We start from the raw sequence: 16,434 nt of genomic DNA on the forward strand, positions 1-16,434 counted from the left end.
ATTTTTTCTTTTTTTCTCTTTATGGCCACACCTGTGGCACATGGAAGTTCCTGGGCCAGGGGTCAGATGGGAGCTGCAGCTGTGTGGACTACATCACAGCCATGGCATCACTGGATCCTTAATCCACTGAGCGAGGCCAGGGATTGAACTCACATCCTCACAGAGATAACATTGGGTCCTTAATCCACTGAGCCACAGTGGGAACTCCTATACATAGTCTTTAAATTAGCTATTATAAATTTTTTTTAAAAAAGAATTAAAGGTAGCCTTGTTTAAGGAAGTAAAAGAAGTTCTGGAGTTGAAAAGTACAGTGACTGAATGAAAAATTTGTAAGGAGGGCTCAAAAGCAGAATTGAGCTAGCAGAAGAATCAGCGAACTTGAATTTAGATCAGTTGAGATGATTAAATCTAGGTGGAAAAAAGAAAGATGAATAGAGCCTTAAAGACAGAGAGACTCTTGAAAGTAGCAAGAGAGAAGCGACTCATCACAAACCAACAGCTGATTTTCCTGTAGAAACCGTAAAAGCCAAAAGGCAATAGGATAAAATATTCAAAGTTCTGAAAGAAAAAGACCGTCAACCAAGATGAAGGGGAGCTTAAGTCAGCCCCAGATAAAAACTGAGAGAATTTGTTGCCAGCAGGCCTGCCCTATGAGAAATACCAAAGAGCATCCTTCAGGCTGAATAGAAAGGACACCACACAGTAACTTGAATCTACATGGAGAAATAAACAACACGAGTAAAAGTTAGTACATAGGTAAATATGAAAGACGATATAGGAGTTCTCTTGTGGCACAGCAGGTTCAGGATCTGCCATTGTCACTGCAGCAGCTCCTGTTTTTGTTGTGGTGCAAATTTAATCCCTGGCCCAGGAACTTCCACATATGGCAGGCACAGTAAAAAAAAAACAGAGAGAGAAAGGATAAATGTATTTTTTCCTTTGTAACTTTTCCTCCCTTCTATCTTACTTAAAAGACAACTACATAGAGCAATCACCGTTTATTTTTTTTTAATTGTTTATGGGCTTATAGTTTATGAAGATGTAATTTGTAAGACAATATTAGTGTGAAAAGGGGGAGACTGTACAGGAGCAAAATTTCTGTACATTATTGCAATTAAGTTGGTGTTAATCCATACTAGATTGTTTTAAGTCGAGATGTTAATTATAGTCCACAGGACAACCACTAAGAAAATAACAAAAAAACATAGTAAAAGAAATAGCAAAGTAAACGGGTGCACTAAAAATACCTATTTGCCCCAAAAGAAAGCAGTGATGGAGGAATAGAAAAACAAAAAAGACCTAAGACAGAGAAAGCAGTAAAGTGGCAGACTTAAATCCTTCCTTATCAGTAATTAAATTAAATGTAAATAAAGTACGCCAATCAAAAAGCAGTGATGGGCAGATTGAATTTTTAAAATGATCCAACCCTATGCTGTCTACAAGAGGCACATTTATAGACTCAACTATGCAAAGTGGTATATAGATGAAAAAAGATATGCTGTGCAGACAGTAACCAAAGGAGACCTAGGGAAAATCGATTTTAGGACAAAATTATTATTATACAGAAAGAGGGATGTTTTATGCTGATGAAAGTTCAATCCATTATGAAAACATAACTATTATAAATATATGTATTCCTAACTGCAGAACCCCAAAATAACATGAAGTTGGACTTCCGTTGTGGCTCAGTGGAAATGAATCTGACTAGCATCCATGAGGATGCAGGTTCAGTCCCTCAGTGGGTTAAGGATCTGGCGTTGCCATGAGCTATGGTGTAGGTTGCAGACACAGCTCAGATCTGGCATTGCTGTGGCTGTGGTGTAGGCCAGCAGCTACAGCTCTGGTTTGAACCCTAGCCTGGGAACCTCCGTATCCTGTGGGAGGACACACACACACACACAAACCCAAAAATCCCCCAAAATTACTTGAAGCAAAAACTGATGGAATTAAAGGGAGAAATGGACAATTCAATAATAATAGTTAAAGATATCAACAAAATTTCAGTAAAACAACCAGGCAGAAGATCAATCAGGAAATAGAAGACTTGAACAACCAAGTACATACTGAGTATAAACCAAATCTAATAAACATCCAGAGAACACAACCCAACAATGGCAGAATATACATTCTTCTCAAGTACACATGGAACATTTTCCAGGCTAGACCATATATAGGCCATAAAACAAGTCTCAGTAAATTTAAAAGGATTGAGTATGTTCACTGATCACAGTGAAATAAAATCAGAAATTAACAATAAAAGGAAATTTGGAAATCATATTCCTAAATAACCAATGGTTCAAAGAATATAAAAAAATTAGAAAACACATTGAGATGAATAAAAACAAAATAATGTTTCTGGAATACAACTAAAACAATGCTTAATAGGAAACTTACAACTGTATACATGTATATTTAAAAAAGAAAAACCATCTCAAATCAGTATCTGAAACTTCTACCATAAGAAACTAGGGAGAAAAAAAAGGGCAAATTAAATGCAAAGCAAAAAGAAGGAAATAATAAAGACTAGAACAGAAATAATGAACTTGAAAGTACAAAAACAATATAGAAAATCAATAAAACCAAAGGTTTGGGAGTTCCCATCGTGGCACAGCGGAAGCGAATCCGACCAGGAACCATAAGGTTGCGGGTTTGATCCCTGGCCTCGTTCAGTGGGTTAAGGATCTGGCATTGCCACAAGCTGTGGTGTAGGTTGAGGATGCAGCTCGGATCTGGTATTTGCTGTGGTTGTGGTGCAGGCTGGCAACTGCAGCTACGATTAGACCCCTAGTCCAGGAACTTCCATGTGCTGCAAATGCAGCCCTAGAAAGAAAAACAAAAGCAGTTGCATACCAACAAATTACATAACCTAAATGAAATAACATTGCTAGAAAGACACAAACTATCAAGTGATTCAAGTAGATATGGACAATCCGAATATACCTATAGCAAGTAAAGAGATTGACACAACCATCAAAAAACTACCCACAAAGAAAACCTGAGGCCCAGATGGCTTCACTGGTGAATTCTATGAAATATGAAAGAACTAACACCACTCTCTCACTAGCTCTTCCAAAAAACAGCAGAGGAGGAAACCCTTCCCAACGTGTTCTTTTAGGCTAATATTACCTTGATACTAAAACCAGACAAAGACATCACAAGAGACGAAAACCGCAAACCATTTTCCCTTGTACATATATATTCAAAAATCCCTCAACAAGATAATGAGCAGGCAGAATCCAACAGCATATAAAGTGGGTTCTATATCATGACAAATTGGAATTTATTTCAGGAGTGCAGGAACTCACCATGGAGTTCCCGTTGTGGCACAGTGGTTAACGAATCCGACTGGGAACCATGAGGTTGCGGGTTCAATCCCTGCCCTTGCTCAGTGGGTTAAAGATCCGGTGTTGCCGTGAGCTGTGGTGTAGGTTGCAGACTTGGCTTGGATCCTGTGTTGCTTTGGCTGTGGTGTAGGCCGGCGGCTACAGCTCCGATTGGACCCCTAGCGAGGGAACCTCCATATGCCAGGGGTGCGGCGCTAGAAAAGGCAAAAAGACAAAACAAACAAACAAAAAATTCAGTCAAACCATACCATGTTAATGAAGGCCAGGGAGTTCCCTCATGGCTCAGTGGATTAAGGATCTGGCATTGTCACTGTTGTGGCTTGGGATGCTGCTGTGGCTCAGATTCTGTTCCGTGCCCAGTAACTTCCTCATGCCACAGGTGCAGCCCAAAAAGAAAAGGAAGGAAGGAACAAATAAAAGAAAAGACAATCTAATGGCAAAATTATGAAAACAGTTCAAGTTACAATACCATCAAAAATAATATTCAGGAATAAAATGAACTGCTAATGGGTACAGAATTTCTTTCTGAGGTGATGAAAATGTTCTGAAATTAGTGATGATAGTAGTATAGCTTTGCAAATATACTTAAAACCACCAAAATGTAAACTTTTCAAAGAGTGATTTTATATGTGAATTATATCTCAGTAAAGCTATTAAACAAACCAATTATGTCTTATAGATGAGCAACTAACAGAAAATGATCTCTTTTTTTTTTAGAAAATGAAGTTTATTTTATTTTTTTGCCTCGTAGGGCTGCCCCGAGGCGTATGGAGGTTCCCAGGCTAAGGACTGAATCAGAGCTGTAGCCGCTGGCCTACACCACAGCCACATGGGATCCGAGTCACATCTGTGACCTATACCACAGCTTACAGCAACACTGAATCCTTTACCCACTAAGCGAGGCCGGGGATCCAACCTGCATCTTCACGGATGCTAGTCAGATGCATTTCCTCTGAGCCATGACGGGAACTCCAGAAAATGATTTTTTTTGATTACCATCTTCAAGAATAATAAAAACTGGAGTTCCTGTTGTGGCTCTGTGGCAACAAATGGACTAGTATCTATGAGAGTGAGGGTTTGATCACTGGCCTTGCTCAGTGGCTTAAGAATCCAGCATTGCCGTAAGCTGTGGTGTACGTTGCAGATGTGGCTCTGATCCTGCATTGCTGTGGCTGTTAGTGTAGGCTGGTGGCTATAGCTCTGATTCAGCCCCTAGCCTGGGAAACTCCATGTGCTGCAGGGGCAACCCTAAAAAGGAAAAAAAAAAAAGATCACTTTATAAATTATACTTGAAGTGTTTAGTTAGAAGGTGAGCTATTCAGAAGTTGATTTCTGTGGTTACTCTTTAATACAGAAAGGTAATACTCTTTCTGTATTAAAGAGTAAGGAAAAGTAAAATATGATATTGCCATCGTTGACCTGTACAGTATTAATACTGTGCTACGTCACTCCCAGGTAGTATTAGGGTAACAGAAATGAGTAAGAACATATTGTTGGAGGGCATTTCTGACATCAAATAGAAGCTGGTTTATGCAAATCAAAGGAGAATTTAATTTCTCTAAAGTAGCTGGTAAATCTTCTACTTGCTAGTAATTCATAATCTCCTTTTGTTTGTTTGATTTGTAGCTGCGTGTAGCAGCTTGATGTGGGATCTCCGTTCCCAGAGCAGGGGCTGAACCCTGGCCAAAGTGGTGAAAGCACTGAATCCCAACCCCTAGACCACCAGGGAACTCCCGCATTATATTACTTTCTCCAGTTGTGTTTTTCACTCGCTGATGCTGAGACTTAAGAAGAAAAGGGGAAATCTTTGATTCAAAACTCCTAGCTTCTGGAGTTCCTGCTGTGGTACAGTGGGTTAATGACCCAGCTTATCTCTGTGGAGGCACCAGCTTGATCCCTGGCTGGGTGCAGTGCATTAAGAATCCAGTGTTGGTGCACCTGTGGTGTAGGTCGCAGCTGCAGCTTGGATTCAGTCCCTGGCCTGGGAATTTCCGTATGCTTGGGGGTAGCTGGGGAAAAAGAAAAAAAAACCTACTAGCTTCTGATGTTAGAGTTCATTTTGCAAATTTAAACTGCATTAGTCAGCCATAGTTTAGGAATCTTTCTAGTCACATAATAGAAAAAATACCTTATATAAGCAGCCAGATAAAAAGCAAACTTTACTGAGCTAACTTTCCAGGCCATTAAATGAGAACCTAATGTTGGAAGAAATGTTTTATTTTGAAAATTGCTATAGGCCTGCCTTTATGTTTATTTATTCATTTATAACATCAATATAAGGGATTCTGGGGGAGTGCTTTGTTACTGACCTTGTTCTGTACTGTTTTAATTTTTAGATACGTGGATTTGAACGACATTTTATAACTCATCTATACCTACAATGCCACCATCCAATGGAGGTCCACTTGGATACATGCCCCCAGATGGAGGCTGGGGGTGGGCAGTGGTTGTTGGAGCTTTCATTTCCATTGGCTTCTCCTGTGCATTTGGCAAATCCATTACTGTATTTTACAAAGAAATTGAAGAAATATTTAAAGCCAGCAGTAGTGAAGTTTCATGGTTATCTTCCATCGCATTTGCTGTCATGTATGCTGGAGGTAAGTACCATGAAGGCCTGCTCTTTTAACTTTCAGTAGGTAGACAAAAAAGCTCTATATTAAGTACTTTTTGTTCTCGATGACTTTAGCAGTGAGATATTTGAAATGCTAGTTCTTGGAGTTACGTGATTAGTCATACTTTTCATTTCCTTTAGCAGTAAAAGCTACATAGCAACTGTGTGCTCTGTTAGGTCAGTTATAATATAAAACAGGTGTCATTGTAAAGGATGACCTTCTTTAGAAATGTTTTGTGTTGCTGTTGGGATATAGAAAGGTAATTGATGTTTGTATTTTAATCACAAATCCCGTAAGTCTGCTAAACTCTTGTAATTTCCAGTAGTTTATTGCAAGATTTTTTTCAATAGACAAACAGATCTACAAATACTGATAGTTTGGTTTCTTCCTTTCCTTTCACCTTTTCTTCCTCCTGTCTCACTACGCTGGCTCGGACCTCCAGTATAATGTTGAAGAAAAGTGGTGCTGGTAGGCATTCTTGTTTTATAGTTCTGTTTTGGTTTTGTTGTTTTCTGTAAGAAACAATACATTTTAACTAGTTTGTACATATGCTGTAAAGTCAGAAGATTGATCAGACCTGCTCTCATACATCTCATCACTCGTGTGCTTGCATCTAAAAAATTTAAAACAGGAATTCCTGTTGTGGTTCAGCGGAAACAAATCTGACTAGCATCCATGAGGACGCAGGTTCAATCCCTGGCCTTGCTCAGAGGGTTAGGGATCTGGCATTGCTGTGAGCTGTGGTGTAAGTCGCAGACATGGCTCAGATCTGGTGTTGCTGTGGCTGTTGCATAGGCCAGCAGCTACAGCTCCAATTCAATCCCTAGGCTGAGAACTTCCATATGTTGCGTGTGTGGCCCCCAAAAGACAAATAATAATAAATTTAAAACAGCAAACTTGCTACATATGTATGTGAATAATATCCTAGATACATGAAGAATCCTATAAACACTTATTACAGTATTTGCAGCCTCTTCTGCCTTAAAAGAGTTATTTGGGATTATGGTTGTTCATACTTTAGTTAAAATCCATCTCATGTGTTCTAGGTATATAGAAGATATTCAATCAATACTGTATTTTTTCTGTTACACAAGCCTGTGACTCTGAAACAAAGATAGAAAGCAATATTCCTTACCACTGTCTTCTGGTTTGTTTTTTTTGTTTGTTTTTGCTTTTTAGGGCTGTACTGTGGCATAGGGAGGTTCCCAGGCTAGGGGTCAAATTAGAGCTACAGCTGCTGGCCTACACCACAGCCACAGCAATGCCGGATCTGAGCCATGTCTGCTACCTATACCATAGCTCACCGCAACGCTGGATCCTTAACCCACTGAGCAAGACCAGGGATTGAACCCACATCCTCATGGGTCCTAGTTGGGTTTGTTAAGTGCTGAGCCACGAAGGGAACTCCACCATCTTGTGTTTTATCTGTGTATTTGGTGAGGTGGCCTCCGTCACGTCAGTAGTGCAGGTGTGGATGTGAGGGCTGGGCTGCTGCTCTGTATCTCTAAGCTGTCTGTTCTCTCCTAGGTCCTATCAGCAGTATCCTGGTGAATAAATATGGCAGTCGTCCAGTCGTCATTTTTGGCGGTTGCTTGTCAGGCTGTGGCTTGATCGCAGCTTCCTTCTGTAACACCATGCAGCAACTTTACCTGTGCATTGGAGTCATTGGAGGTGAGTTGCTACTGATGTATTTTCAAGCCTTAATTTTTTTGTGGACCATTTATAGCATTCATTTGGCAATTCTTTTGAAAAACCAAAGTTCTTTGTTAGAAAAATTACTGGGCCACTGCTTTTTAGAACTGTTGATATGTTCATTTAATAGTACCAGAAAAGTAAGTCTTTAAAGAAAGTTCTGACACTTAATGGGTGATTACTTTTTATTGAATGAATAAATTGAAAAAGAGCATCTTTTCTTTCTGTTTTTCCTTTCTTTCTTTCTTTCTTTTTTGTCTTAAGAAAGAAGAGAGTGGTGATAGGGAAAAAATTGTTGAAAAGGAGGTCAGTAGCTATTCCCACTCATTTCTCTTCTACTCAAGAAGAAATTGACTCAAATGAGAGGAGGAGAGAATGTTGGATACTTTTTAGGGCCACCAAGGAATATGGAGGTTCCCAGGCTAGGAGTCCAATAGGAGCTGCATCTGTGACTTACACCACAGCTCACAGCAACTCCGGATCCTTAACCCACTGAGCAAGGCCAGGGATGGAACCTGCAGTCCTCATGGATACTAGTCAGATTCACTTCTGCTGAGCCACGATGGGAACTCCAAAAGCTGGAATTTCCTGATAGAAAAGCCAGATATATTTTCAAAGGATAAAGGATACACATGAAGAAAACTTCCTTTCTAATAGCGAAATTAGGAAAATAGGGAGTTCCCTTGTGGCTCAGCAGGTTAAGGATCCAGCATTGTTAGTTACAGCAATGGTTCTGGTTACTGCTGTGACACGGATTTGATCCCTGGCCTGGGAACTTCCACATGCTACATGTGTGGCCAAAAAAAATAAATAAATAAAAGAAGAAAAAGAAAAAAACTGATGAATATAAATACAATTGACCCCTATAGCTCTATAGTTCAAACTACCATTATTTTTTTATGCCATATCCACTCATTTTTCTATGCATACACAAAGAATTTTTAGAACAAAAAGGGATGAGATTATGTACAATGTTTGTAACCATTTTTTTTCACTTAATAATAATACATCCAGTATAGTTTCCCCATCATATAAATATACTATTTACAGCTGTTATTTTTTCATGGGATAGATGGATATACAGTAATTTATTTCAACACTCTTCAATTGAAGGATATTTAGATTGTTTATACTTTTCACTATTAATAAATAGTGTTTATATGATAGTGCTTCTATATGTGTCTTTGTGAAAACGATAATTTCCTTTGGATACATATGTAGAATTACTAGGGGAAAATGTTTTTGATACAAGTGGCCAAGTGCTCTTTTAGAAAAGTTATAATAAATTACAGCCACACGGAGTTCCCGTCGTGGCGCAGTGGTGAACGAATCCGACTAGGAACCATGAGGTTGCGGGTTCGGTCCCTGCCCTTGCTCAGTGGGTTAACGATCTGGCGTTGCCGTGACCTGCGGTGTAGGTTGCAGACGCGGCTCGGATCCCACGTTGCTGTGGCTCTGGCGTAGGCCGGTGGCTACAGCTCCGATTCAACCCCTAGCCTGGGAACCTCCATATGCCTCGGGAGCGGCCCAAGAAATAGCAACAACAACAACAACAACAACAACAACAACAAAAAGCCAAAAGACAAAAAAAATAATAATAATAATAAAATAAATTACAGCCACACCTGCAGGACCTGAGCTAATACCAGTAATGGGTATTATCTTTGTGGATCTGTACTTTTATTACACTAATTAAATTTTTAAACATTTGAATATTTTAATCCACCTGGAATATTTCAATAACATAAGGAAGGAATAGAACTTTATTTGTTCCCACATGGTTTTCAGCTGTTCATCATTTAATATATTAATTCAGTCAACAAATATTTATTGAGTCCCTAACTATATGCCAGGTATTGTTCAAGCTTGCTGGGGAGAATCAACATGATAGGCAAGATTGCTGCACTTCCTGAGAATTGAAGAGAATGAGAATGTGGGTTTTCTCTGTTCATCAAGACAATATAGATGTTTCCAATTTTGTTTTTAGTCTGCTATTAATTTATGATAGAATAATCAATAATGAATAGTGTTCAGAGCAAATCTGACAGAAATAAGTAAAATAATTGTGTGTTTAAAAAAAAAAAAAAAAGAGTTCCCACTGTGGCACAACAGAATCAGTGATGACTCTGGAGCACTGGGACACAGGTTTGATCCTGGCCAGGTGTGGTGGGTTAAGGATCCGGCATTGCTGTAGGTTGCAACCATGGCTTGGATCTGATCCCTGGCAGGGGAACTCCATATGCCTCAAGGCAGCCAAAAAAGAAAAAGAAAAAAAGATTCCTGCTCCTCCGTGGACGGAAGTAGACAATAAACAGACCAAACGAATAAGTGAATAAATTAGAAAAATGTCAGGTTGTAATAGGTGCTTTGCAAAGACTTAAAACAGAATTTTGATAGAGGATTGAATGGTCCCTAAAGGGAGGGCTTCTCAGAGGTGGTGATTTTGAATGGAGATCTAAATGATAACTGGGAGGAGGCTTTGTGGAAATTCAGAGGGACAGTTACATTTATCACCAGTAAGAACAGACTGAGATGAGGGCAGGGAGGTGGGTTAGGGCCAAATCATGGGGCTTCCTAACCCGGAGTGAAAAGTTATGGACGGGGCTGTCACCAGAGAGACTGAAGTGGGCGAAGCAATGCCAGGAAACAACTTATGAGGTTATTGGGACAGTTACTTGTCCCAGCCCCAGTGACTGAAAAATCTTTTCTTTCCCTATTAAGTATCTTTTGGTTCTATTTTGGGGCTTTCTGCCCACATTTATTGATCATTTTTTCTAATTGTGAATAAGTGCCACACTGTTCTAATTACTGTAGTTGTATAAAATATTTATGTATCTGTTAGGGTAGGTCCCACCAATTATTTATCCTTTTCTAATATTTCTAATGTGTTTGTTCTCCAGGTGTATTTTAGAATCATTTTACCTCATTTGAAAAATAAAATACAGGAGTTCCCGTCGTGGCGCAGTGGTGAACGAATCCGTCTAGGAACCATGAGGTTGCGGGTTCGGTCCCTGCCCTTGCTCAGTGGGTTAACGACCCGGTGTTGCAGTGAGCTGTGGTGTGGGTTGCAGACGCGGCTCGGATCCCGCGTTGCTGTGGCTCTGGCGTAGGCCAGGGGCTACAGCTCCGATTCGACCCCTAGCCTGGGAACCTCCATATGCCGCAGGAGCGGCCCAAAGAAATAGCCAAAAAAAAAAAAAAAAAGAAAAATAAAATACATTGAAATTTTCATAGAAATTGCATTGAATTAAAGGATTTACTAATGTAGTGCTAGCATCCTGATAATGTTGTGTTTTACATACAAGAATATTTTTTCTTGGAGTTCCCATCATGGCTCAGTCATTAACGAATCTGACTAGCATACATGAGGACCAGGTTCTATCCCTGGCCTTGCTCAGTGGGTTAAGGATCTGGCGTTGCTGTGAGCTGTGGTGTAGACCACAGATGCAGCTCAGATCCTGCATTGCTGTGGCTGTGGTATAGGCCGGCAGCTATAGCTCTGATTTGACCCCAGCCTGGGAACCTCCATATGCCATAGGTGCGGCCCTAAAAAGACAAAAAAATATATATATATATGTATTTTTTTCTCTCTCCTCCCATTCTCTTCCCCTCCCTCTGCCCCTTTTCTCTATCTTGCTTTCTGAATTTGTAAGATTTATCCTCTCCTTTTTGTTTCCAATCCCCTATTCTTTAGGAAAGCTAAAATTATGAAATTATACAAAGAATCTGACATTTATTGCTTTTTGTTGCTAAAGTAAATTTTTTTATAATAACAATTTTTATATATTAAGCTAGTATTTGCTGCATAAAGAGACCATGTCTGTGAGTACTTGTTAGATAACAATCCACTGAATGAGCTGCTAGTCACAACAGCCTCTCATGATTTTGACCTCTTTCTGTTCCGTTTCTTTGTCTAGGTAATTAAGCCCAAATATGTTTCTGGCATTTATTGCAGTATGTGATGCTTTTTTCCCCTCTCCTCAGGTCTTGGGCTTGCCTTCAACTTCAATCCGGCTCTGACCATAATTGGCAAGTATTTCTACAAGAGACGACCGTTGGCAAATGGACTGGCCATGGCAGGCAGCCCTGTGTTCCTCTGTGCCCTGGCCCCCCTCAACCAGGCCCTTTTTGCTACCTTTGGCTGGAGAGGAAGCTTCCTAATTCTCGGGGGCATCCTACTGAACTGCTGTGTGGCTGGAGCCCTGATGAGGCCCATAGGGCCCAAGCCAGCTGGTGCCGGGAAAGAGAAGTCTAAAGAATCCCTTCAGGAAGCTGGAACACCTAATGCAAAAACGGGGGCAGGTGATGCAAATATCGAAGTTAATGGCTTAAACCCCTCAAAGGAGAAACAATCAGTTTTTCAAACAGTTAACCAGCTTCTGGACTTATCCCTGTTCAAGCACAGAGGCTTTATGCTCTACCTCTCTGGGAATGTGCTCATGTCTTTTGTGCTGGCTACACCTTTGGTCTTTCTTAGTAATTATGCCAAGAGTCAGCATCACTCTAGTGAGAAGGCTGCCTTCCTTCTTTCCATTCTGGCTTTTGTTGACATGGTAGCCAGACCCACTATGGGACTTGTAGCCAACACAAAGTGGGTAAGACCTGGAATTCAGTATTTTTATGCTGCTTCTATTATTGCAAATGGAGTGTGTCATATGCTAGTACCTTTAGCCACCAGCTATCTAGGGTTCTGCCTCTATGCAGGATTCCTTGGATTTGCTTTTGGGTGGTTTGGCGCCGTGTTGTTTGAGTCCCTGATGGACCTACTTGGATCCCAGAGATTCTCCAGTGCTGTGGGATTGGTGACCATTGTGGAGTGCGGTCCTATCCTCCTGGGGCCACCGATTTTAGGTACAGTATGTCTCCCTACTTCTGTGGTTCTGTTAACATAAACCAAGCATAGGAAATTGAGAAGGTGGAGTTCCTTTGTGGCTCAGCAGATTAAGAATCTGGGGTTGGAGTTCCCGTCGTGGCGCAGTGGTTAACGAATCCGACTAGGAACCATGAGGTTGCGGGTTCGGTCCCTGCCCTTGCTCAGTGGGTTAAGGATCTGGCGTTGCCGTGAGCTGTGGTGTAGGTTGCAGACGCGGCTCGGATCCCCCGTTGCTGTGGCTCTGGCGTAGGCTGGCAGCTACAGCTCCGATTGGACCCCTAGCCTGGGAATCTCCATATGCTGCGGGAGCGGCCCAAGAAATAGCAACAACAACAAAGACAAAAAGACCAAAAAAAAAAAAAAAAAAAAAAAACCTAATGTGTTTATTATAGAAAAATGTGTAACATATACTCCACTTTACAATACTGTTATTTTTTTTTAATTGTGGAATTTATCTCAGCAGTAATATTTTATTTATTTATTTATTTATTTATTTATTGTTATCTTTTTGCCTTTTCTAGGGCTGCTCCCGTGGCATATGGAGGTTCCCAGGCTAGGGGTCTAATCGGAGCTGTAGCAACCAGCCTACGCCAGAGCCACAGCAACGAGGGATCCGAGCCGCCTCTGCAACCTACACCACAGCTCATGGCAATGCCAGATCGTTAACCCACTGAGCAAGGGCAGGGACCGAACCCGCAACCTCATGGTTCCTAGTCGGATTCATTAACCACTGCACCACAATGGGAACTCCAGCAGTAATGTTTAAAATAATAACAATTGGTACCAGGTGAAGGCTCACAGTATGCCAGGGACTGGCCCAGTCATTTACTATATTCTGTCATATACTGCAAGACTGTGACGTGGCTCTGTTGTCATTCCCACTTAATAAATAAAGATGTAGAGGCTTCTAAAGGTGAAATAACTTCCCCAAGATCACACAACTAGTAAATGTGAACAGTAAGTTTTATTCTCTTAAGAAGGCTAGTTTATTTTTTTAATTCTTATTAATACAAAATACAACAGTAACGTGGGCTTCATCTGGATGCAGCCCATGCGTTTGCAGTTCTGCACTGTAAAGGAAGGAAGGGTACCTAAGAGAAGATTCTCTACTGACTTTTCAAAACTTCTCCACCCTCTTTCCTCACTATATCAAGAGATTACGAGTCATGTCAGTTTTGCTTCCTAAACCTCTTATTTTTTATTTTTTTTTAATTTTTTCCCGTGTGTGTCTTTTTACCTTTTCTAGGGCCACTCCTGCGACATATGGAGGTTCCCTGGCTAGGGGTCAAATCGGAGCTGTAGCTGCCGGCCTACACCATAAGCCACAGCAACGTGGGATCCGAGCCGCGTCTGCAACCTACACCACAGCTCATGGCAACGCCAGATCCTTAACCCCCTAAGCAAGGCCAGGGATCGAACCCGCAACCTCATGGTTCCTAGTCAGATTCGTTAACCACTGAGCCATGACGGGAACTCCTGTTGTTATTTTTTGCTTTTCAGGGCCGCAGCCTTGGCACATGGAAGTTCCAGGTCTAATCGTAGCTGCAGCTGCTGGCCTACACCACAGCCACAGCAACTTGGGATCCAAGTGAGTCTGCGACCTACACCACAGTTCACAGCAACGCCAGAGTCTTAACCCACTGAGTGAGGCCAGGGATTGAACCTGCATCCTCATGGATCCTAGTCGGGTTCGTTGCCACTGAGCCACAAGGGAACTTCCCCTAAATTTCTTTCTAATCTGCTCTTTTTTTCTCCATCACATCTACCACTCTTATCCCGTCTTCTATCTGGGCTACTCCTACGAGTAGTCTTCTAACTTTACCCTTATCCACTCTAGCTCTTCTTCAGTTTCTTAGAACACTCTCGTTGCTTCCCTTCTTCTTAGGGTGCAGGTCAGACGATGCCCCCCGCCCCCGTGGCCTGGCCCACCTGTCTCTCCCAGTCTCCGAGCTGTCTTCTCACGCCCTGGGCTTCCTCCTGCCACCTGCCTTTGCACTGGCTATTCTCTGCTCTGATCCTTTTCCCATCTCTGTTGACATTTCTCTCCTCCACTGAGCTGCGCACGTGATCTCCTTTGCTCACCCTTTACTCGAGGTCTAAAGGACCCAGTGCCTGGTGTGTGTATAGAGACTTAGTAAGTATTGCTGACTGAGTGATGCCCTGCATAGGAAAACCATATGGAGTCATGTTTGAATTGGTTATACGTGTAGAGTTTATACGTGTAGAGTTTTCCAAAGTTTCTTTTTTCTTTTTTTTTTTTTTTTTAGGGCCACACCCCGTGGCATAGGGAAGTTCCCAGGCTAGGGGTCTAATAGGAGCTACAGCTGCTGGCCTGCACCACAGCCACAGCAACGCAGGATACGAGCTGAGTCTGTGACCTACACCACAGCTCACCGCAATGCCAAATCCCCAACCCACTGAGCAAGGCCAGGAATTGAACCTGTATCCTCATGGTTACTAGACATACTTGTTTCTGCTGCACCACAATGAGAACTTCTTTCTTAACACTAGCTTGAGGAGCTTCTAATTCATTTTACTATAACAAAGATTTAATGGCCAAAAAAAGTTTGGAAATGCCAAAGTAAATGTCTTTTTCAGACCTTATACAGCCTTTAATAGAAGACTGTGAGGAGGAGTTCCCGTCGTGACACAGTGGAAACAAGTCCGACTAGGACCATGAGGTTGAGGGTTTGATCCCTGGCCTTGCTCAGTGGGTTAAGGATCCGGCGTGGTTGTGAGCTGTGGTGTAGGTTGCAGACACGGCTCAGATCCCACGTTGCTGTGGCCGTGGTGTAGGCCCACAGCAAGAGCTCCAATTAGGCCCCTAGCCTGGGAACCTCCATATGCCGCAGGAGCGGCCCTAGAAAAAGGCAAAAAGACCCAAAAAAAAAAAAAAAAAAAAGCCTATGAGGAGTTTTCACTGTGGTGCAATGGGTTAAGAATCCAACTGCAGGAGTTCCCGTCGTGGCGCAGTGGTTAACGAATCCGACTAGGAACCATGAGGTTGCGGGTTCGGTCCCTGCCCTTGCTCAGTGGGTTAACGATCTGGCATTGCCATGAGCTGTGGTGTAGGTTGCAGACGCGGCTCGGATCCCCCGTTGCTGTGGCTGTGGCGTAGGCCGGTGGCTACAGCTCCGATTCAACCCCTAGCCTGGGAACCTCCATATGCCGCGGGAGCAGCCTAAGAAATAGCAACAACAACAACAACAACAACAAAAAGACAAAAGACAAAAAAAAAAACAAAAAAAAAAGAATCCAACTGCAGCTGCTCAGGTTGCTGCAGAAGTGCAGGTTCCACCCCTAGCCTGGCACAGTGGGTTAGACGGTCCGGCATTGCTGCAACTGTGGCATGAGTCGCAGCTGAGACGTGGATTCAGTCCCTGGCCTGGGAACGTCCATGTGCCACAAGTGTGACCATAAAAAAGAAGAGAAGACTCTGATATGTCGTTTCCAAGTTCCTTGACTTGGGAAACCTCAGGGAGGTGCCCTGTAGCACAGTTCCGGGCCTCAGAGCAGACTTGCTGGGTTTAACGTGTGTTCAGTGATGGGCAGGAGAGCGTCTTGCTGCTCTGAGGGTTAAGCACCGAGAATGGTGGAAAGGTGTTGCCGTTGCTTCTTTAGCAGAGGATGAGTGTTCAAGGAAAGCTCCTTGGGAAACGCTAATGTCACAGAAAGAGCCTTGGCCTGGAGACTGGAATGAGCTCTCTGGCCTTGGGCGAGACTCCTGAACCTCTTTTGAGCCACAGATTTTTCCATTGAATATGGAGAGAATTGATCCTACGTGACCTCTAGGTCTTTCCCAAATCAAATTTGCCAAGATGTAATTATTTTTTCACGTTGCTAAAGATAGCAGAATGTGCAGGGCCGGCCAAAATCAGTGTGACATCGTAAACAAAAGATCAGAAAATACTTA

At 42.1% G+C, this 16,434-nt stretch overlaps 1 protein-coding gene across 1 annotated transcript in view; it reads left to right on the top strand.

The window, feature by feature from the left end:
• LOC100156854 (monocarboxylate transporter 1) overlaps positions 1-16,434 on the top strand; it is a 39,007-nt gene that overhangs the window by 18,944 nt on the left and 3,629 nt on the right. The window contains 3 exon segments of the mRNA NM_001444344.1: positions 5,681-5,941; positions 7,484-7,627; positions 11,633-12,499. Of these exon segments, the coding sequence (NP_001431273.1) occupies positions 5,725-5,941; positions 7,484-7,627; positions 11,633-12,499 (1,228 nt within the window). The 5' untranslated portion in view covers positions 5,681-5,724.

This window comes from Sus scrofa, chromosome 4, assembly GCF_054392235.1.
Source record: "Sus scrofa isolate SSC_HxYL_T2T_F1_AM1 chromosome 4, Sscrofa_HxYL_maternal_Yorkshire_Landrace_v2.0, whole genome shotgun sequence".
NCBI classification, from domain to species: domain Eukaryota; kingdom Metazoa; phylum Chordata; class Mammalia; order Artiodactyla; family Suidae; genus Sus; species Sus scrofa.